The sequence below is a fragment of the Panthera leo genome, chromosome B1 (assembly GCF_018350215.1).
Source record: "Panthera leo isolate Ple1 chromosome B1, P.leo_Ple1_pat1.1, whole genome shotgun sequence".
Lineage (NCBI taxonomy): Eukaryota > Metazoa > Chordata > Mammalia > Carnivora > Felidae > Panthera > Panthera leo.
In genome coordinates, this window is record NC_056682.1 from 200,092,208 (window position 1) to 200,115,198 (window position 22,991).

The following is a 22,991-nucleotide window of genomic DNA, read 5'->3' on the forward strand; positions in this document are numbered from 1 at the left end:
ACAGGAGTTGGCCTCAGCAAGGCCCTGCATCTTAGCCTCCCCGGCCTCTTTTAAGACAACTGCATTGGGTCGAGCCTCCGTACCGGCTGTGGAGAACCGTGCCTTCCAGGCTTCCCTCGGTCCCTCGACAAAGGGCTTGGAATCCACACAAAGCTCCCCTCCCAGGTTCTCCTCTTCTGGCTCTGCCACTCATTCGGCGCAGCGGCTTTGGGGGAGTTGCTGCCTCTCTCTGGGCCTCAGTCTCCCCCTCGGTGTAGCAAGGGGTTCTAGAACTTGCTCTGCACCCACAGCTGCAGTTCACAAGAGCTTCCTGGACGTGCATCACTCCCGCCTCATCCGCACAACACTTCCGGGAGAAACATGACCCTCCCAGCTCTGTTGGTGGGGAAACCGAGGCTTCCAGCAGGGAGAAAGCCCGTGGCCACCCCACGAGTAAGCAGCCCAGCCAGGACCTGAACCCGGCTCTGGCAAAAATCTCAAAGGCCCTTCGAGTCCTAAAATCCTCCCCACTAACAGAAGCATGCGCCGCTTCCCGTTTGCCGGAACCTTCCATGGTCCACATCTCACCTGCAGCGACGTCACCGTGGACAGGTCTTTAAGCTTCCCTTCTTCATCTTTTAGGTTATATCCCTCAGGCCTCTTATCTCGTTCCGTAATCTTCCATAACTTGATAGTTTTATCTTTAAAAACAAAGCAAATGAAACGGGATACGTGATGAACACCAGCACAGGGAACGGGCCACGAGGTAGGGGAGCGCTGATCCGGGAATCACCTGACCGGGGTCCTGCTCTCGGACAGGCAGGTTCTTTCTCCTGTGCACCCATGCGCTGAACGTGGCCGTGAACGGGGTATCTGTCCTCGATCTCTGCCTCCTCACAACTGATCCCAAGGGACAACTCCCGGGTCAGAAGGGAAGGCACCTCTGAGGGCAGCTGGCCAAGTCTAAAGCCACGTCCAGACAGAGCATACGACTGCAGTTTCCCAGTTTTTAGGCTCTGCAGCGGCAAAGGAGGGTGACCCACATTTCTGAGCAGCGCCCCGCCCATCCAGAGGGCAGGTTCCCAGTGGCCTCACTTCTCTGAAATCCTGCCACGAATATCAGGAGGGCCATGTAGTAACTGTGATGCTTCCTTTTATACGTCAACGTGGCGAAGCCAGGCTACCCTGGTATCTGGTCAAACGTAGGTGCGTGTTGCTCTGAAGGTGTTTTGTTTTTTTTTTTTTTGGATGGAATTAACATTTAAACCGTAGAGGAAAGCAGGCTGGCCTCCATTGTGTGGGTGGGCCTCATCTAATCAGGTGAAGGCCGTAAAGGACAAAAGACTGACCTCCGCTGAGGAAGAGGGAATTCTGCCAGCAGATGGCCTTCAGACTCGAGCGGCCACGCTAGCTCTTCCCTGGGTCTCCAGCCTTCCAGCCAGCCCTGCACATTGTGGATTTGCTGGCCCCACAATCATGTGCGACAACCCCTCAAAGTAAGCCTCTTTCTATGTATCTATATCTACATGTTACATCTGTCCACACGCCTCGGTCCCGTTTCTCTGGAGAATGCCAGCCGCTCCTGTGCCTCAAACACACACCGTCAGGCTCAGGAGAACGAAGAGGGAGACGACTGAGATCACTAAACCCTTGATATGTACCCAAAGACATGCGTTAGCAAAGGGAGCAGCTGGGATTTAAACCCGGGACGTGGGGGGGTGGTGAGCAGCTCTGAGAGTGGGAGGGTAGGGAGCTTCTAAAGTTGCCTTCCCTCCAGAAGGGCAGGAGGAGAATGACGCACCCTGTTCCCACGGGTAGAGGGAAACCACGTGTGCGGCTCAGGAGCTCCGGCCCTGCTCGAAACCCACCGTGGCCTCACATCACTCCGTCCTCCCAGGGCCCCCGCGAGGCAGGCACACCCATCACAGGTCAGATGGGGAAGTGGCAGGACCAGGATGTGAACCACATTAGGGTCTCCCGTCCTTGGGGAGGTCCACGCTGCCTCTGCTCCAGTGCTGGCTGAACATGACCCCGTGCCAGGCACCCCTAAGGGGGTCTCAGATCGTGCACGTGGCACAGTGAAGGACGAGGACAGCGGGAGCTCCTGGAGGGCAGGCCTGGGGCAGGGAGGGGCCGGGACCGGCCGCAGGAGGGACCCCAGGCTCAGCTGAGACGTCGGCGAGGGCTCAGTGGAAGGTGACAGCCAGTGGAGGTCTCAGGGACAAGGATGATAGGGCTGGCTGGCCAGGCGAGGGGCAGGGAGGGCAGCCTTTGGGCACAAGGCTGGGTCGGTGGGGTTGAGTCTGGGCCATTTCAAGGATGCCTTAGCAGCCGCACCGAGTCTGGGCTCTGATGGAGGAGACGGGTGGTGTCACCTTGTGAGGCTCACGCACACGGCAGCAGGACTGGCTGGTCTCAGGGTGCCGGGGCGGGGGGGGTGTCACCTCCCATCACCCTCACCACAACACAAGGGAGGGAGCTGCATCCACCCTGCTGCCCAGGCGGGGAAACCGAGGCTCAGGGAAGCAAGGAGTCTGGCCAGGAAGCCGGGGGCCTGGGGGCGCACGCGTTCTCCCTGGGGCGGAAGGGTCAGGTGGCCAGCCAGGCTCCTAAATCTGTGCCCGTCCTGCAGCCCACCCCACCCCCAAGAGCGGCAGCCGCACTCTTGCAGAAGACCTAAGCTTGCCTCCTTCACTGGGACTATCGAGCCCCCCCCCACACCCCCCGAACAAAAGTCATCACGGAGCCATTCCTGACTCAGCTGCTTGGAATAGTGGGAACGAGCCTCGTGTCCAGCCACAGGAAAAGGCTAAGACGCAGCGGGGTCATCACAGGGAATTCACGCGCTGCTCAAAATATGATTTTGGGGTTCTTGGGACCTGGAAAAATGCTCACAACCTAAGCGAGGTGGGAAAGAGCACTTGACGGCCCAGGGCGGGCACAGGCGGGCGGCCCCTCACCGTTGGTGGACAGCAGGGAGTGGGCGGCATTCTGCTGAGGAAGCCACTTAATCTTGTTGATTTTCTCCTCTATCTCCAGACTCTTGAGATAGTCAAACTCCGGCTCGTGGCTCTGGAAGGTGCTGTAGACGTCATACTCGCCCTGGCTGTGAGGCGCATTTTTACTCTGCAAGAAAACCCAGACGAGGACACCTGAGCTCCAGGAGGGCAGGGGTGGGGTGGGAGCAGCCCCCCAGGCAGGGGTGAGGGACGCACGAACCAAACCCTCAGAGAGGCCGACTGCCAGGCGGCCCGTGTCCAGCAGGGCTCGCAGACCCGACGCCAGGGTCAAAGGAAACCAAGCCCTGTCTCCTTCTCTGTCCAATAAGTAAAACCAACAGCAACCGGGCTACCTCATCGCATTTGATGAACACCTACTATGTGCTGAGCTAAGTGCTTCTCACTCCTCGTCTTGTTCTAGCCTTACGGCCCCTCTGCGGTGGGCACCGTGAGTCTCCCCATTTTACAGATGGGAAAGCGGAGGCTTGGAGATGAGTTGACCACCCCCGCCCAAGGCCATGTGTCTACTAGGTGCTGTCACCCGTGCCTCTGAGGTCTGACACCAAGGCCAAGGCTCTGGCCTGCTCCTCCAGTCTGAGTGTCCAACTCAGGAGGCCTGACCTGAGGAATGAACGTGCTCTGGAACAGACACTACACCGTGGCAGAATATCCCGCAATGCCAGTCACGTCCCCGCGACTTTCCTCGGCAGGCCCACCCCGGTTTCGGCAGCGAGCTCCCGACACGGACCCTCACAGTAGATCCCTCAACACAGTGCGGTGGGGAATCCATTGCGGGCAGAGGGACAACTGTCCCAGCAGACGATTTCAGTTTATGTCACAACATGAAGCTTCTACCAGAAGTATAACCTGCCTGGGAGCAAAGCGGAGACATTCTGCCACGCACGATTTCAAGGTTCCTGTTCACTTTCTCCAAAAGCATCTACTGCTATGTTTCCACACCTGTTCTGCTTCCGGAAAGCTTTCAAGTTCCCCTGGATGCCTGGCTAACTCCCTTTCTGTCCCGTGAGCGCTGCCCACAACAAAGGTCAGCGGGACCAGGATAAAGAAAACCATTAACAGGAGAAAAATTCAGAGTTGAGAAACTTGCATCTTGCGATTTAATTTCTTTCTGCAAAAAGGAGCTTTGCGATCCCTGGCCGGCTACCCTGGTCCCCGTGAAATCAGCACGCTCCGGCCACGGTGCATGGGTGACCGATTTTCAGCTGTCCACTCTCTGGCTATGTGTCCTTGCTAAGCTATTTCACACCCTCTGAGCTCCGGTCTCCCCATCTGTGAAATGAGACCGCTAATGGCCCCTGATTGTGCCACTGGGGCTGTCGTGAGGAGGTTGACGGGGGTGAGCACGGTGAAGTCTGACCTCAATCGGGTCCGGAACTGGATGGAGCAGGGTTGCGTCTGCAACATCTCCCTCCTCCCCTCTCTCCTTCTCAATCACCCCTCCTCCTCTTCTCTTTCTCCTCTCCCTTCCCCCCCCCCTCCCCAACCCCCTTGGTTTTCACCATCCTGTCTTCAGCATCTAATCCCTGCATGGGTTTGGTGTGTGGGATGCCGCCCCCCACTCCTGCCCCTTGGAGGCAGGCTGGCGTCTTGACTTCAATCCCTGGTCTTTGCTCACTGGCTGGGCAACTTCTCCAAGTGTCCTCATCTGTAAAATGGGTGTCGGTCCCCACCCTCTGGGGTGGGCAGTGGAGAGTAAATGAGAAACGTCCTTAAAGAGCATAGCAAGGGGACTGCACACAGTAGGTACTCAGCAAATGGGGGCCTTTTTATCATGAGGTTTCTTTCAGGGGTTCAGAAACAGTACCCCCCCCCCCCCACCACCCCGGGTAGGCTGATCCAGGCCACTCCGGTCTTACCCGGAATTCTGCTGGACAACAAACCTCACCAGGGCGAGGCCTGGGGCTGAGCCTCATTACCAACCCCCGCCTGACCCCTGCAGAAAACCCAGTCCTCCTGTCCCCCCACCTCTGGCTGGGACAGCGCCGGCTCACCCAGGCACAGGGCAGTAATCTCAGGCTTATGCCAGGACAACAGCCCGTCCTGAGTGCCTCTCAGGGATCCCGGGCAGAATGAGCAAGGGCCCGCGTTGGGCGTAGCAACCCCCCCCCCACCACCACCAGGTCCGGCCGCACCTCTGGTTCCCGCTGGAAGATGACGACCCGGCCACCCTTGTCGCCTGTGGCCAGCAGCTCTCCGGTGTGGTTGAACTCAACAGTAGAGATGATATCAGCTATGGGGGGGAGAGACAGGAAGGCGTGGCTCGTTAGGACCCCAGTACTGCGCAGGTCCACAGAACTAGGACCCACCCGCACAGAATGCACCCCTGGGCTGTGCCACCATCTGGAAGCAGGAGCCCGAGGGTCAGGTGCCCTGACGAGGGGCCAGTGGTCCCCCCCGTCCCCTCCCCGCTGGCTGCAGGACCCGTCCATGGGCTTTACTCTGTCTCCTTCCTGCTTCCTACCTTCCTCCCGCTCGTGCTTCCAGAGGCAGTTTGGGGGTTTCACGGGCTGGCCGGGAGACTGGGCTACAAATTGGACACTAGCCCTACTCTGGGGGCCCCTGGGACCAACTGTGGTCAGCCCTGCCCCCCATGAGCCCCCCGTCAGTGGGACCCCCTTAAGCTTCACACTCCTGGCCCGGACTCTGTAGGCACCAGAATCTCTGCTCCAGCTTTAGCACAGTGGACCTACTTTGCGACAAACCGCAGCTATGATCACAGCCCCTGCCCGGTTCTCCCACAGCTGCCAGAGTGATGCCCGAAACCCTCCGCGGGTCCACAAAACCAGACGCTGTTCCCTCCCGAAGCCTTCCTCTGCAGCCTCCCTCTCAGGTGGTGGCCGCTCCATACCCCCCAGCCCCGGTCAGGCCCCAGCCTTGGGAGTCTCTGTGACCCCTTTCTCTCTGCCCCTCTCCCCTGCCGCGTCCAGTCCTACTGGCTCAGCCTTTGCAATACACCCAGACTCCACCCACATCTCCCCACCTCTCGCCCCCGCAAGATTCTGACAGCCCACGAAAGGACCTCTTGGCTTCGTCCCTGCTCCTGCTATAAGCTAGCCCCAGCACAGCAAGAGGGGGCCCACCCGAAACCCATCTGACCTCAGGGTAAAAAGCAAAGGTCTCAGAGTGGTCTAAAGTCTGAGTGGTCTCTGGTCCTCAGAGGCAGACCCCATCAGAAGCCCAAATAGTCACTCCCCTCCAGCACCCGCACAGAACTCGGTGTTGCCTCCCCACTGAGGGCTGGGCAAGCCCCAGCCAGACCCCTCCCAGGCCCCCTCCCTCCCGGACTCTGGGCTTGGCCGTGTGATCTGCTTTGGCCTATGGGACACCAGCAGACAAGCCACCATCCAGAACCCCTCCCGCTTCCAGAAGGACCTGCCTGGGCTAGCCCCAAGGTCCCAGGAGGAGGGGGCGGGACCAGCAGAGTCAGCCCCTAGGAGGGCCCCTGCCTCCCCACTTACCCAGCCCAACCCAGCCTAGTTCAGCAGATCTGCAGATGTGCCAGGAAAAAAAAATGTTTGTTGTTACGTCTTGTTTTTCACTCAGTAAAAGGTAACACCTCTCCTCCCCCCCCCCCCCCCCCCCGCCTCATCTCCCCTCCTGCCCCCCTTCCTCTTCCACTCACACGGGGCTCCTTGCTGCTTCTCAAAAGCACTGGCCACCTCTTACTCAAGACCTCAAGTGATTTTTGCATTTCTATTCAATAAACGCCCTTTGCTTTTCCAGCCAGTGCCTTTTAGAGGCAGCTTCCGGCCTGCACTGGCCACCGGAGCCATAGGTAAATGTCGGCTTTGACAGCAAAAGAAAAGAGAAGAGAAAAGGTGGTTTAGAAGCGGGATGATGGGCTGGACATTTTCATCGATCAAGATAAAGGCACATTTCATTGAACTTAGAAAGACAAGACAAGACAGCGAGAGCGGCTGTACGGGAACATGTAAATGCCTGCGGGGCCCAGAGCTGTGAAAGGGCCGGGCCCTCTGTGGGGCAGCCGGCCCTGAACCCGGACCAGCGGAACCAGAGCCCTCAGAGCTGGGTTCCCGCTACGTCGTATCAGCAGCCCCTAAGGGGCAAAGAGCAGGGTGCAAAATTGTGCATAAAGTGTTTTAAATCATATAGACCAATGATCACAGCCGTGCTAAATGCCAAACACACCGGGCAGAGGAAAGAGAAGCCGAAAAACGATTCCCCACCACGTTGGCACAGGGAGCTTTGGGGTGGTTGAAATAAAGTATTTTTGTTTCTCTTTCCACGTTTCTACGTTTTCTCAATTTTCTGTAATGAATGTGTATTTTTAATAGTTTTCTCGGGGTATAAGTGATACATACAAATGTACATATTTCACGTATCCAAGTTGATGAGTTAGTTTGGACATATGCATAATTTATATTATTTTTATGACGGAAGAATAACAATGCTATTAAATTAAAACGCCAACGTGACCACCGGTGCCCAGAGCAAACGCAGTCCTTAAATGCTGGGCGGTTTCCACAGCAACAGACGCTAACATCTGCAGGCAATTTACAATTTATGTGTCACTTTCACATCCACTGCCTCCTTTGAGACTCACGCCAGCCCCTGAGGGGGGCACAACTATTCTTTCCATTGGCAGCTGGAGACAGGGAGGCGCCTGCTTGGGGACAACCTCCCGAGCTGCTCACGGGCCAGTCGGAAGTCCTGGGTTGGAGTCTGGGCTCCAGCGGCTTGGCTGTGTGGCCTTGGGTTGGTCACGCCACTTCTCTGAGCCTCAGTTTTTTGGCTATAATAGCGTCTGCCCGGGATTGGAAGCTCCAGTGGGACTACGGGGTGTGAGGGTCCAGGAGGAAGGATCGCGACTCTGAGCAAGGATGAGTTACTAAAATTTACTGCACGGAGAAACTAAAGTTCCTTCTCGGCCTTGCTTCTGGCCTCCACGCACTTTGCAGTGGCCAGCCCAGAAGTGTGCGGGATGAATGGCGGCTCAACTTCACTATGCGGATTTGGGGGTCCTGACCTCCAGCCCCACTAGTCCCATCGCACAAACACTTATGGAGCAAGCAGACCATGGCACCGCTCCCTCAGGCCTCAGGTTGGTGGGTGTTTCACATCTATTTATTGCTACAGGAAGTATCTTCTAGGGGTTGCCATAGGCAAGGTTACTTCCCCTGAGAGCTGGAAATTCTTATCAATAAAACCTTGAAATCAGAAAGTCTCTCATCTTGGAATGTTTGACACATATCCAGTCCCAATACCACCTCCTCCAGGAAGCCCTCCTGGAGACCACCCCTGCCCCCCAGTTCAGCGGTCTCTCCTACAACTACAGTCTCATGCTCACTGTGGGTCCCTCATTGAATATGGACCCCTTCTTACATGGGGGTGGTCCCTGTCCAGGTTGCCTCTCACCTTGACCACAGAAGGGAACCCAGCAGTGTGGTCAATAATATGAACTCACATTCTTAAAGTGCTTGTTTTCCAGGCACTGTTCTAAATCTCTCCATAGAAGTTTTTGCTTCTGGAAATAGCTGGCGGCTCCTATTGGATCAACTCTCTCACCAATAGCGATGATAAAACCTCAACAGATGAAACAACAAAACACAACTACCTGAGGCATTGGAGGGAACCAAGTACAGGTGGAACCTGCAGAAAAATCAGCAATTGAAACTCACTGGATAAGTTTCCTATTTTCATGGCTGAGGACAGGCCCCAGTCTGTGCCATGGGGCTACTGAAACTCAGACATAAAGTCCTACTCTTAAGGCTCAATAAATCAGAAGGCAGGGACTGGGGAAATCCTAGCAGCTGGAAAGTGAGGGAGTAAATTCTGGAAAGGGGGGGTGACTGAGGAAGTCCCCAAATGCAGCATATAAACTCTGCCCAAATCTTTGGCTACAAAACACACATGTGTATGACAGATTCCAAGCAACCCAGCGATGGCTAAAAGAAGTGACCTGAGGCTGTGCTACTGTCCATCACCCCGGAGATGGGGTTTACAGTTGAGTTCAACCAAGTTAACTGCTCACAAACACAAAATAAAACAAAAAAAAAATGCTCTTTGGAGGGACATAAAAAACATCTCGAATCTCTACAATGTCATCATTCACAACGCCCAGGACAGAATCCAAAATTATATGAAGACATACAAAGAAATATGAACGCATCACCCATACTTAATATAAAGATGATTCATGGAAACTGGCCATGAAATGCCCCGGATGTTGGAACTGGCAAATGAAAAAATTAAAGTAGGTATTATAACTATGCTCAAGGATGCAAAGGAAATTACTCAAAGTAAAGAGAGAGAAAATACATTAAAAAAAAAAAAAAAAAAGAACAGATCTTCTGGGATCTGCAGGTCAATGTCAAATGTCTAACACACATGTGATTGCGGTTCCAGAAGGAGAGGAGAGAGAGATAATAGAGTAGGAGAAAGACTTCAAGGAACAACGGCTGGAAAAAATCCCCCATACGGGAAAAGACACCAGCGACACATTTCGGAAGCTCAGTTACCTCCAGAGAGGATAAATACAAAGAAAGCCACACCTAACTGTTGAACGACTGAGGACCAAATTAGTGATAGAATTTTGTAAGCGGCTGGAAGAAAACCATGTCACATTCAGAGGCATCAGGCCTCCAATGACTGACGATTTCTCATCAGAAAGGATGCAGTCCAGAAGATGTTCAAAGGGCTGAATGAGAATTCAAAAGCCGGTGAACCCAGAATTCTGTATCCAGTGGACGTACTCCTCAAGAATGAAAAGCAAACGAAGACATTTCAGTTAAGGCCTTCCAGGGACCAGAAATCCAATCTCAGAACAGTCCTACTGTCCTATCATCATTCTCTCTTTACAGATAAGCGACCTTGGTCACCGAGAGGCAAGGAGCTTGCCCAAGGTCACATATGCAGCAGGGCCTGTGCAGTGTGTCCCTGCACCCACACCACAGGGTCTCATAGTGCCACTCAGCCATTGAGTGAGGGCTGCCGAGCCGCCTGACAAGCCAGTGGTGGCTGCGAGTCACCCTGTCACAGGTGAAGAAAAATCCCACGAAAGCCCATGCTGCCTTCCCACTTGAGAGGTCCCCTCTTCCTTCTCCTTCAGCTCCTCAAAAGGCAAGGCTGGAAGAGGCAGCTTGGGCCACGGCACCAGGAGACACCTGTCACCTCCCTGGAAATGGCCACCATGCAGTGCCAGCAGGGGAAGCCCAGAGCCACCCGGTCTGGGGAGCCAGAAAGCCACACTGTGGCCCAGTATGGGCTTAGGGAGAATCAGAGGTGGTGTTGGATGTGACCAGCCAAGTGACAAGGTCCACATTGGGAACTGGAGCCCAGGGATGGTGTTGTGAATGAACTGTGTCCACCCCCCCCCCCCCCCCCACAAATATGTTGAAGTCCTAACCTCCTGTGACTGTGACCTTATTGGGGTCATCTCTGCAGATGATCGAGTTAAGATGAGGTCATACTGGACTACGGTGGGCCCTAAATCCAATGACTGGTGTCCTACCAAGAAGCCTATGTGATTTCACAGGGACACACACACATACAGGGAGAAGGCCATATGACAACAGGGCAGAGACCGGAGAGACTCATCTGGAGGCCAAGAAACATGAGAAACTGCCGGCCACCACCAGAAGCTGGGGGACAGATTCCTCCCTGGAGGCTTCGGGGGGGGGGGGGGGGCACGGTCCTGCCGACGCTTTGCTTTCAGTCTTCCAGCCTCCAGACGGCGAGAGAAGGGATCTCTGTTGTTTTAGGCCACTGAGCTCATGGCCCGTTGTCTCGGCTGCCATAATTGACACGGAGGGAGAACAGAGCTAACACAAGAGGCCACACACACGCCAGCCCTGGAGGACACGGGCTGCACCCCGGGTTGTGGCTCCGGCTGGTGCCACGTGGGGGCAGGAGCCCGCGGATCTCCAGGATATCTGCTGTGACTGTCGCCAGAGGAAGATACTCCAGTCGAGCCCTGGTGTATACTAGCTGTGTGACCTCACCCAAATCACTCACCCTCTCTGAGCCCCGGTTGCCACAACTGTCATCCCTGCCTGGCCACAGTTCTCCTAGGGTTTAGGTGAAATTCAAATGATTCTGTGGCCTGGAAAGTTCCCTGGAAACTCTGGCAGAAGCCTACACACCTGCAGGGGAGATTAAGATGCTTGTCGGGGCGGCAGGGGCGGGGGGGGGACTCCTGCCCTGCTCGTCCATCACCGCCCGTCACCGTAAGTGCCGTCGACACCATTAATGATCCATCAGATGTCGGGGCTCACGGCAGAGGGGAGGCCTCAGAAAGCCCAGCCCGATCCTTCTGATGGGAGCAATGCCTTTAATTAGCATCGTCAGAGGCGTCAGGCTGATGAGGACGGAGGTTTGGGCAGAAAGAGGAGGCAAGAGGCACCCGCCTGCTGCAGAAGGAAGCTCAGTGAGAGGAAGGAGGCCAGGCAGCGGGGCACCAGCCCGAGACAGGACTGGGTGAGCGGGCTTCCCCAGCACCTTCTCCGGGTTCCCCTGGGAGGGGTGACTTTGCAGCCCCTCCCCTCCGGAGGTAGAGCCTACTTTCCCACCCTTGGCCCCGCACGGCCTGTGACCTGCTTCGGCCAAAAGAATGGGGTGGACACGAGAGGTGCTGGCTCCAAGCCCAGGCCTCACGAGGCCACACAGCGCCTGCTCTCTGGGACACCTGTGCCACCACGAACCCCCAGGCCAGCCTGCTGGAGGATGAGAGGCATGTGCGGCAGGGATGAGCCACTGCAGTGGAGGCCACACCGGGCCAGTCTACAGCCAGCCGGTCCCCAAAAATGACACAGCCCACCAGGACCAGCAGAGGCACCTTCCCGACCACAACTACCACGAGTGTGTGAGTGAGCACAGCCTAAGAACACCCACTAGACCTACAGACTCAGGAGCAAAAATAAAGGCTTCTTGTTTGAAGCCACTGAGTTCTGGGCCTGTTTGTTACACAGCAGGGGCTGACTGGGACGGGGGTTGCCAGGCACGGCCTCTTTAAAACGAAGAACAGCCACCCACCCAGCTCTGCTCCGTAGATCACCTGTTTTTGGAGGCGGCACGGTCATTTAAAAGGGAAGACTTTCCCGATCAGCAAAAGTTAAAAGGGGAGACTTTTCCCGAGCAGAAAAAGCTCCCCACTACAGCCTAGGTTTTCAGGCAGGCACACGCTCCCTCCCCCACCAAGGGGCCTCGTCTACACAGTGCTCTGACCACAGTGCCGTCCCTTCCGGGTTCGCCCGGACAACTCTGATGGTTCTCCAGGTCTCCGCCCAAATGTCCCATCTCTGGGGAGGCCCCTGAGCCCTCCATGCTGACACCTGGTTCCTTCAGGTCATGGTGGCCTGTGACGGCCCTTGGGGTGGGAGGCAGCAAGTCCCATCCCCTGAGACTCAGTTTCCTCCCTTGGAAAACAGGGATAATGTCGTAGGACTCACAGAGGCCCCATATGACAGGGATCAGGACAGCGAAGGCAGCAGGAGCTCTGAGAACCTGGACAGTGTGTGGCCCTGAGAACCAGCTCTAGGACCTGACCCCTTGGACCAGGACAGGCCCCGGTGATAGTAAACCCTCTTGGAACTTGTGGGAGGTGTTCTAGCACTTTACACACAGAACTAAATCCTCTTAGCTCCCCCAAGCTGCTGGAGTGATGCCATTGTTCCCGTTGTACAGATGAAGAAATCGAGGCACAGAGAGGATTAATAACTTGCCAAAAGCTGCCCATCTGGTGTGTGCAGAGCTGGGACTTACTCCCAGACAGGCTGGCTCTAGAGTCCTTGAACTTGGCCCCAGGCCTGGTACTTTCTCAAGATGTTTAAAGGGGTCAAAAATGGGAGTGGGGGTTGGTGAAGACATTTCCTGGGAAAAAGCAGGTGCTGAGGGGAGGGTCCCCACCCACACCTTCCCTCCCAAGCCTAGTGTGACCTTCGCAGAGCTCCAGATACGCTTCCTGAGGGCAGCGGACCCAGACCCAAGACTGGGAAGGCCGGGTGTCGGGGTCTGGCTGTGCTGGGGACACAATGGCCTATGCCCATGTGACTCCTGGGGACAGGAGAGAGCTGGCATCGGTCATCCTAGTCCTGTCTGCTGGCTTCCCAGAAGGGCAAGGACAATGCAGGAGCAGGGGGCCACTGCACCCAGGGCCCAGGAAAGCCACCACATGTACAGCTGTGACTGCCTGGGTCAAGGGTTGCATGAGACGTTTGGCAGGAAACTTCCAGAACACCCAGGAAAGGACCCACAAGAGAACCAGACAGCTGTATCCACCTGCTAGGTCCACCCAGAGTGGAAAAAGCCACCAGAAGTAGGAGGTGGCCCATCCCCCTGGTGGCCCTCCCAGCAGGCAGGGGTTGGGGGCAGCGGGCAGAAGCCGGGAGACCCAGCCCCTACCCACTGTCGGCCTCCAGCACCAGCAGGCTGCTGTGGGGGCAAAGAAGGGAAAATGCCAACTCTGGGTCAGCTTCCGGACCATCACCTGGGACCAGACAGTCACTACTGCGTATATGACAACAGACTACTTATGAGGGTAACCATCCAAGCATGGACCCATCCAAGGCCTCGTCCAGGGCAGGGAAGATGACTCCCTGACTAAGGTCTGATGAAAGGGTGGGGACACCACCCCAGAGTGGATGAGCTCCCCTCGCACACCTGTGCTCACGTGGGAGCAAGCACCCGGCTCCCCAGGTTGTGGTGGGGGGGGGGGGTGGGTCCTGGCACCAACTGGGAGCCGCGATCACGCTGTTGCTGAATTTCAAGTCCTGCTGCAGAAACCCAGCCCCTGTCCCCGAGCAGGTCTGTGAGAAGTTCCCTCCTGCGGCCTGAACGTGGTGCGGGGGTTGGGGGAGCAGCTCCCAGCCTGTGGGCAGAAGCCACGTGGGGCGAGCTGGACGCTGTGGCCGGGCCGGGTGGGTCTGCTCGGACGGTGCTCGGCTCACGGGGCTGGAGGAAAATGCAAAGGGGCTGGGGGGAGGGGGAGGTTTGGGGAGGGTCTTGTGCAAGGGTCCCAGCCGCCACCACCTCCCACCCATGCAGCCCGGAGGCCCAGGACCCCAGGTTCTGCCTGCCGGGGACCAAAGCTCACACATAGGGCAGGAAGGGGGCGCCCGGCCCCAGTTGCCCGCAGGTGGGAGACAGGGCCGGCCCTGCTGCCTCTTGGAGTCACACAGGAGCTACAGTCCCACCCCACACCTGGGATTAAGTCACCACCCTCTAAAATCACACGCTCTCCTGGGCAGAGGGGGTGGGGGTGGGGACTACATGGGACCAAGAGCCCCAAGAGTATCCCTCCCCAGAGCTAGCCTGATAAAAGAAAAGCATGCCCACACAGGAGACCCAAGGGATGACGAGGAGTGTAAACATTTAAACTGGGCTGAGTACGGATGAATTTTAAAGGTTGAAAAATAATCCCATTCTCCCAGCACCTGCCCCAAGAGCTCCAGGTGAAACGGAATATTGGCACCGGGAACTGTGGCCCCCAAATGTGCCTGCTGCTCGGTGGTCAGCCAGCCAGAGCCGGGACTCCGGGAGCGTGGGGCTCGAATAACGCCCTTGGGAGACAGGGGGACCGAGGGAGGCCTGGGGGGAGGCGCTGGGCCGGTGTTGCTATGTCCTCACAGCATAGCTACTCCACGGGGCAGTCACCGTCTACAGGTGGGAGATCTGAATTCAGACCCCACTCTTACGACCCTCTGAGTCCATCTGATCACCTGTGAAACAAAGATGGCCACACACACCTTCCAAGATGGTTGGAAGGCTGAGCTGCCCATCACTTAGCACGTGGGAGGCACTCAGTTAATCCGTCTACCGCTCATTTATTCACTCGAAAGCATGTCAGCTAATGGGGAGAGTTATTAAGTTATTGTTTACAGGGGAAATGTTGGCTAGGGTTTGAGGTCTGTAAGGGGGGCTGCTGGATAAAAGACTGCCCCAAAAGTAGAGTTTCTGTTTGGGATGGTGAGAAAGTTCTAGAAGTGGAAAAGTGGGGATGGCTGCACAACACCATAAATGTGCTTAATGCCACTGAATTGCACACTTAAAAACGGCTAACATGGTAAATTTTATCTCGGGTCTATTTTACAATAAGAAATTTAATTTTAGGGGCACCTGGGTGGCTCAGTCGGTTAAGTGTCCAACTTCAACTCAGGTCATGATCTCGTAGTCTGTGAGTCTGAGCCCCGCATCGGGCTCTGTGCTGACCGCTCAGAGCCTGGAGCCTGCTTTGGATTCTGTGTCTCCCTCTCTCTCTGCCCCTCCCCCACTCACACTCTGTCTCTCTCTCTCTCTCTCTCTCTCTCTCAAAAATAAATAACCATTAAAAAACATTAGAACATAAAAATAAAAAATAAAGAATTTAATTTAATTTTTAAAAAGAACAGTAATTGAGCACCTACTGTATCCCAAGCACTGTTGCATACACGGGGAACTCGCAGTGTGCACTCCCCGCAGGAAGCTCACTCTCTAGTAAAGGACACGAATAAGCAAATTTTCATAGAAATCTAGATTATTTTGCCGGGGAGGGGGTAAGAGCTACGACGCAAAATAAAAGTAAAGGGGACGGAAGAGGTGGGAGGTGCTGTTTTACTCGGGGAGGTCAGGGAAGACTTCCTGGAGGAGGGGCATTTGAGCAGAGACCCGAAGGAAGCCAGAGAGGCAGCCACACAGATATCCGGGAGAGCAGCACGTGCAAAGGCCCTGAGAGGCGGGAGTCAGCTTGGTCTGTTGCAGGTCAGCAAGGAGGCAGCATGTGCATGAAGGTAAAAGGGGCAGGACGTGAGCTGGGGTGGGGGGGGGGGGGGCGTGCAGGGACTTGGAATTTGACAGCAGAAACTGCGGAGGGAGGGAGCTCGGGCTGGGGCACCGCGATCTGACAGGGGTTAATGACTCCTGCTCCTCCTATGTGTGGCTCTCACTCAGGGAGCCCAGCTCTTCCAGGGGCGGGCAGAGCCCCTTCCCTGCAGGGCGCAGGCCTGGCCACCTGAGCGGCTCTCAGGAAAGGGTGGAGTAGCGGGGATGGCGGGAGCCTGCTTCACCCCTGCGGCTCACTTGCTCACTTGTCTGGTTCCGCGCTGGTTCCACAGCTATTAGGGGATGTGTTGGCATCACAGTGATTTTGGTGCTGCTGCTTTCATCTCAGCATCCGTTGTAAAAACGGAGACGGAACTCACAGAACACGAAGTTCACGCTTCAAACTGCACGTTTCAGTGGTTTTTAGTGGATTCGCTGTGTTGTGCAACCATCACCGCTGCCTCATTCCAGAACATTCCCATGACCCCGAAGAGAGCCCCCGTACCTGTCCGCGGCCATTCCTCACTCCCTGCCAACCACTCACCTGTCTTCTGACTCTGCGGCCTTGCCTCTTTGGGACCCTTCCTGTGAGCGGGATCATGCAGTGTGTGGCCTTCTGTGTCTGGCTTCTCTCGCCTGGCATGGGGTCAAGGTCCCCGCCCACGTGTGGCCTTCGGTCCTTTCTCAGCCGAGAAAGACTCTCCTGTGACAGCGATGCTCCTCAGGAGAGGCGCCAGCAGGCCTGAGTGGGGGTTGGGAGCCTGTGAATGGCCCTGCCCCCCGGGACCCCTGACCCACAGTGGCACCCAGCTCTGCCAGCTGTGAGCCAGAGTGAGGGCGGTGCTGCCTTCCCGTGGGTGCCCCCCGAGGGGCAGGGTCCAGGGAGGGCAGGGGCTGTGGCTGCCAGCTCCTCCCTGCCAGGGCAGACGGGCCCCTGCTGGGTAGCCGTTGGCCTGGGGGACTGCGAGGCAGATGGGCTTGGGGAAGGTGGGCGGGGAGCAGCTGTGGATTTGCCTGTGGTCAGCAGGGCCCGGTCAGGCGGCGGGGTTCGATTCCAGGCCAGGTCAGATTGTGCTCAGAGCGGGGGCGACTCCCCAGATCTGACTCCAGCAGAGCCCCCAGGCACCGCCCCTCAATCACACAGACCCCCCGCGGGCCCCGAAGGTGGCCAGGTGGCCTGGGGCCAGCAGCTGGCCTCGGGACAGGGTCAAGGTGAAAGGGACTCAGAGAACACCACCCACTCCCTGCCCGTCTCCTCACAGCACAAGCTCCTGGAAAAGCCCACGGCATGGTCACCTGGGCGGCTCCCCTACAGATGAAGATTCCTAGGGCCCTGCCCTGACCCAGGGGATCAGAATCCTGGGTGCCTGGAATCCGTTTTGACAGGTTCTCCTGTGGCGTGCCCCAAGACTTGAGAGCACCGGTGAAGCCCTGGGAGGTTTGGGAGCAGGAGTCCCACTTCCCTGGGGCTGCCTGAGCCTCGGTTTCCCGATCTCTAAAGTGGGCACAATGCTATTATCTCAGGGTTGGCTGTGAGGACTTGAGGCAACATACACAAAAGTGCCTGGCAGAAACAATCAACTGCTCAAAGACCGTTCACTGCAATCAGCGGTACACTGTTGTTCTACGTGTAAACCGGCAGAACTATCTGGAAACTGAAAGAAAGCGCAGAGGGGAAGAATTTCTACACGACACGGAGGGGGGCTGAGGTGTAATGAATTTGCTGTTGGGGGACCTGGTTATGAACCCCACCTTCTCCTGGCTGTCATTTCGCCCCTCTGAGCCTCAGTTGCCCCATCTGTGCCATGGTCGTGTTAAGAGCCACCCACGCTGGAGGGCTCTGGAAATGGCAATGTGCTTTCCCGGGGCCAGGATGACAAGCCGCTGTGGGAGAGGACGAGGGGGACCTGATGCAGACCCAGACTGACCGCTACTGCCCGGCCGGGCTGGCTGGCCAGGGTCCTCCCACGCCTGGGGCCCACGGGTCCCGGCCTCTCTGCTCAGGCTGGCAGCCAGTCCCTCAGATGCCCATTGGCAGATGGGCCAGCAGGGCCGAGTGGCCCAATGACAAGGACACCCTTCGGGCCTCATCACATCAGTGTGTCCACCAGATCCTTTGCCAGGCCTGCATCTGCTCTGGGGCCGGGGGGCCGGGCTCAGGAGCTGGACGCTGAGGTCACAGCTGGCACAGCCCACGGCCCCCTGTGCCCGCCTCTCCTGCCTCTGCCCTGGCCCCGGCCATCACTCCTTCTCTCCTGGAAGACTGGGGTTTCTGGGTCCGGCCCAGTCCGGCCCGGCCAGGGGGCCTTTTGTGAAGCTGAAACCCCATCACATCATGACCCTCCCTAAGATCTTCTGTGGCTCCCCCCACTGGCCTCGCCTGCCTCTCTCTCCCTCCCAACACACCCTCTACTCCTCAGCCAGCCCGGACTTTCTGTGTTTCCCCAAACGGGACTGTTTATCCATTCAAGGAGTATTTATTGACCACCAACTACCAGACCCCACGCGAGGCCACAGGAATTCAGCAGTGGCCCAAATGGGCACCAGGCAGGCCGTCCCGACTGGCCAGCATCTGTCAGGGGGAGGAGAGAGTGCCCACAAATAGACAAAGCAAACACCACATGCTATCCACGTCCCCCCCGCCCTCGCTCGTGGCAAGGCCCCGTGGCCCAGCCTCTGGGTGACGGTGCAGCACAGGGTGACAGTCTATTCCTGCTACGGTGTGGCCGGGGTACGGCAGCTGCAGCCGTGGGGTTGGGGGCGCCCACAGCCGGGTGAGGGCACGGCCTGGGCAGGTGCACGGGCAGGTCCCTGAGGCTCTGCACTGGCTGAGGATGGCTGGCAGCTCCGCCTCCTAAGACCCACTTCCTCATCTGTAAAATGGGTACAGCTGTGCCCGTGCCGCGGGGCGCTCCAAGCAACGGCCGGCCTGGGGCCCCCTCGGTCGTGCCGTTGCTGTTGGCCCTCCCCGGGACCCCGATGGCTGGCGAGGAGCATCCTGAGGCCGCCAGGCCCCGTGCCTTGCACCCTGGTGGGAAGGGGTCCCAGCCTCCCTGGGGGAACTCACTGAGAGCCACTGGGGGCTGGGGACTGGCCGGGAGCATTAACCCCACCACAGCCATAGGACTTGGGGCCATTCTGCTGCTTCCATGTGGGGAAACCTAGGCTCTGAGGGTGAACTTGTCCTTGTGCGGGGAGCAGGCGGCTTCTATGCCATGCAGAGCCCAGGGGTGTGCTCCTGACACCGTGAAGTACGGTGGGGCCGGCCCAGGTCCCCTCGCCATGGGACGGCCACCCACCTCCAGGGACAGTGGCGGTGCCGCAGACTTCCAGGCAGGCCCCACGCCTCGTGCCTGTTGCCCCGTACCCCTCTCTACCCAGGGGCCCCTGCACCCATTATAAAGATGAGCAGACCGAGGCACCCCAGGCAGGTGCGGAGCCCTGTCCTGCCCCATCTGCTGTGGGTTCTCGGGCTCTCTTCCCAGGTTTCTCCTGGAGACAAGAACTTCCAGCCCAAGCACACTACTCCACAGCTGCTGGGCGGGTGGCATCTATGGGGCCAGCGTGGTGACTGCCCCTTAACTTTGGCATCACGATCCCTGCAAACGTTTCACACCCATGACCTTACTAAATGCTCATGATGGCCTCTGGGGGTGGCATGACTCTCCCCCACTTACAGATGGGGAAACTGAGGTTCCCGGGGGTGGGGTCTGTGCTGTGCTGGTAAACCAGATGACCCCTGGCTCACGGGGGGAGGGGGGCGGTGGGGAGAGCCAGAGCACCCACCCTGATTTGTGTGTTGGCCGAGCCTGAGACCTCAAGCCACTTGCAAAATTCCCAAAAACTTAACAACCAACTCACAAACTTGCTGACACGAGGCAGCTGTGGTGCACCCCGTGGGGGGCAGAGTCCCCACACCCGTGCCTGCACGGGCCCTGAATCCGGCTGAAGTCCCAGCCTTCAGCCTCTGAGTGAGACTTCCCGCAGCCCCACCGAGAGCACTGCGGTCCCCAGAAGCCCCACGTCTCAGTCAGCAGGACCGTCACCATGGCTTCTAAGCCCCTGCCCGGCCCCAGCCTGGCATCACACACACTAGGCCCAGGGCCCTCACCGAGGATAGCCAGACCCCAGTGCTCCTTCTGGCTGTGAACACTGAAAAATGAGTAAAATATATCTGCTCAGAGAGCTGTAAGGGTGCAATGAGTGAATATGTGTTTGTGTTAGATCAGGACCTAGAACAGCCAAAACAACTTGAAAGAAAGAAAGAAAAGAAAAGAAAAGAAAAGAAAAGAAAAGAAAAGAAAAGAAAAGAAAAGAAAAGAAAGAGAAAGAAAGGAAGGAAGGAAAGAAGGAAAAGAAAGAAAGAGAGAGAGAGAAAGAAAGAAAGAAAGAAAAAGAAAGGAAGAAAAAGAAAGGAAGGAAGGAAGGAAAGAAAGAAAAAAAGAAAGAAAGAAAGAAAGAAAGAAAGAAAGAAAGAAAGAAAGAAAAAAAGAAAGAAAAGCTAGAGCCCTTACCCAGCCTGATTTCAAGACTTCCTATAAAGCTACAGTAATCAGACAGCATGCTACCAGTGAAAGGACACACATACAGAACAGAGAATCAGAAACAGACCCACAAACCCGTGGTCAGTTGGGTTTCACTAAAGGCACCCAGGCAATTCGATGAGGAAAAAGTGGTCTTCCCAATACATAAATAGATGTATGGGGGAAAAATTAACATCAGCCTTTATTTTATGCCACATACAAAATCACGCCGAAATGAGTCACAGACCTAAATATAAAAGCTACGACTAGAAAACAGCTAGGAGAAAATAGAGGAGAAAATCTCAGCAGCTTCGATTTCTTAGACAAGACGTAAAAAGCATAAATGGCAAAAGAAAAAAATGGGTAAATTGTACTTTATCAAAATTTAAAATTTTGCTCTTTGAAAGAAACCATCATAAAAACCAAAAGACAAGCCACAGAACGAGAGAAAATAGTCACAATATGAATATCTGACAAACCATCTGTACCCAGAGTGTATACAGACCTTGGAGAACTCAATAAGACTGCAAACCACTTAATTAAAAATGGGCAAAAGATTTGAACAGGCACCTCTTAAAGCCAAATAGATGAAGGGTCAGCAAACACACGAAAAGATGCTCAACCTCCGTGGTCACCAGGGAAATGCACATTTAGATCCCAATGAGATACCTGGACACACCCATCATATGGGCTAAAATTAAAAAGACTGATAACACCACTCTGGCTGGCGAGGACGTCACCCAAGTGGAAATCCTGACCCCTTGTGGACATGCACAGCAATAGTGGCCTTGGGGAAACAGCCGTGCAGTTCCTTAGAGTTCAGCATCTGCCTTTCATGTGACCCGGCCACCTCTTGTCACCAGGAACAACAAAGCCCTTGAGCACAAAGACTTGTGCGCACGTGTTCATAGAGGCTTCATCCACAGCAGCTCAAAGCTGGAAACAACCCAAATATCCAGCAGCAGGTGACTGCAGAAGCAAATTGTGGTGTATCCATACAAGGGAATGCTACTCATCAATAAAAAAGGAGGTGCCAGTGATACCCGCCACAGGATGAATCCCGGAAGAATTATGCTGAGTAAAAGAAGCCAGACAAGGAGCGCCTGGGTGGCTCAGCCGGTTAAGCGTCCCACTGCGACTCAGATCATGATCTCAGGGCTCATGAGTTCGAGCCCTGCGTGGGGTTCTGTGCTGACAGCTCAGAGCCTGGAGCCTGCTTCTGATTCTGTGCCTCCCTCTCTCTCTGCCCCTCCCCTGCTTGCGTTCTCTCTCTCTCTCTCTCTCTCTGAAAAATAAATAAACATTGGAAAAACAAAAAATCTTTAAAAGAAGCCAGACATAAGAATATGCGGTCTATTTTTATGAAGCTCCAGAAAAAAAGAAAATTAATATACAGTGTGAGAAGACAAATCGGTGGTCACCAGGACGCAGGGCCCATCAAAGACAGAGCAAAAGAACAAGGAAACTTTTGGGGGTGATGGAAATGTACTGGATCCTGATTACCGCCTCACGTTCCTAAGAACACAGCTGTCAACACGATGGGACTGTAGCTATAAGTAGACTCAGTTTATTGCACTTGATAACATTGTTTCTAAGTTTCTGTTTGCAGCCAAGAGGAAAAGGGGGGAAAGCAGCCGCCACCTCAGCCCCCTACCCCCTTCTGAAGCCTCCAGCAAATGCTGATTCAACACCCTAAGGGCTCTACAGGCAAGCCGACCACCTGAGTAATTACATGAAGGGAAACAATCATTTGGCGCATTTTTCATCAGCTGAGATCATTCGTATTTATCAAGCTGCTAATTCATCTCGATTTGTCCAGAGAGGTCTGACCCGCCCTGGCCCAGGCGTGAGGAACGCCTTGTGCCAGGCACTCGGTAGAATGTCATTAATTGCGTGTTGAGTTAATTAATAATCGTCCATCTTTCCCAGGCGCGCAGAGCTCGTCAGTGGTGACAGGAAGCCAGAAGCCAGCGTGGGCAGGCTGAGCTGAGCCTGGGAGAAGCCCGAACTGCGCCCCTCCACGGACGAAGCCTTTCCCGGGATACCCTCGGATGCTGAGGCTTGGACCAGCGAACGAAGGCAGAGTGAGGACCATTTTGATGTGACATTGGGGGCTGGGGTGGGCAATACAGCAGTGAAGCTTGAAAATCAGTGCGCAGCCGCTATGGGGTCAAAGGCAGGCTTCCACCAGAAATGCCCCATCCAGCTGGATGACAGAAGTCTGCAGCTAGATACAGCTGCTGGGGACAGTTGAGCCAAAGGATGGGGGTCTTGGCTGGGGGTCTGAAGTCCAGCCAGTCGCTGCTGCTGTTTTCCTCCCAGTTCACCTCCAGTGGGACACGGTCAAGGCTCAAAGACCCTGAGCTCCCTTGTCAACGGATGAAGTGACCCGGGGCTGACACGACTTCCCTCTTGGCTTCATCCTGAGGTCATCAATCACCCAAATCAGCAGTTCTCGGATGTGGTCCAAGGACACAGGCGGCTCACGGGGTCCTGTCTTTCCAGCCACGTATTGGCACAAAGCTGGATGTCCCACCGCTTTAGCCAGACGACAGGTCACAACAGGCCAGATGCAGACGCAGGTGCAAGGATCCTGCTGTCATCTCGTGAGCCAGACATTAAAGAGATTTACAAAAATGCTACTCGTCTCCTGAGGCTTTTTTTGTTTTGTAAAACACAGTAATTTTCCAGCAAAACAATATTATGTATGTTAACA

The 22,991-nt window shown here is 55.8% G+C and overlaps 1 protein-coding gene across 1 annotated transcript in view; it reads right to left on the minus strand.

Moving 5' to 3' along the window:
* Positions 1-6,181, minus strand: part of PPP2R2C (protein phosphatase 2 regulatory subunit Bgamma) — a 55,685-nt gene extending 49,504 nt beyond the window's left edge. Inside the window, exons 1-3 of the mRNA XM_042936940.1 lie at positions 5,132-6,181; positions 2,940-3,105; positions 568-680 (exon numbers count right to left, since the gene is read on the minus strand). Of these exons, the coding sequence (XP_042792874.1) occupies positions 568-680; positions 2,940-3,105; positions 5,132-5,428 (576 nt within the window). The 5' untranslated portion in view covers positions 5,429-6,181. The remainder of the gene's footprint in view (positions 1-567; positions 681-2,939; positions 3,106-5,131) is intronic.
* Positions 6,182-22,991: the final 16,810 nt, after the last annotated feature.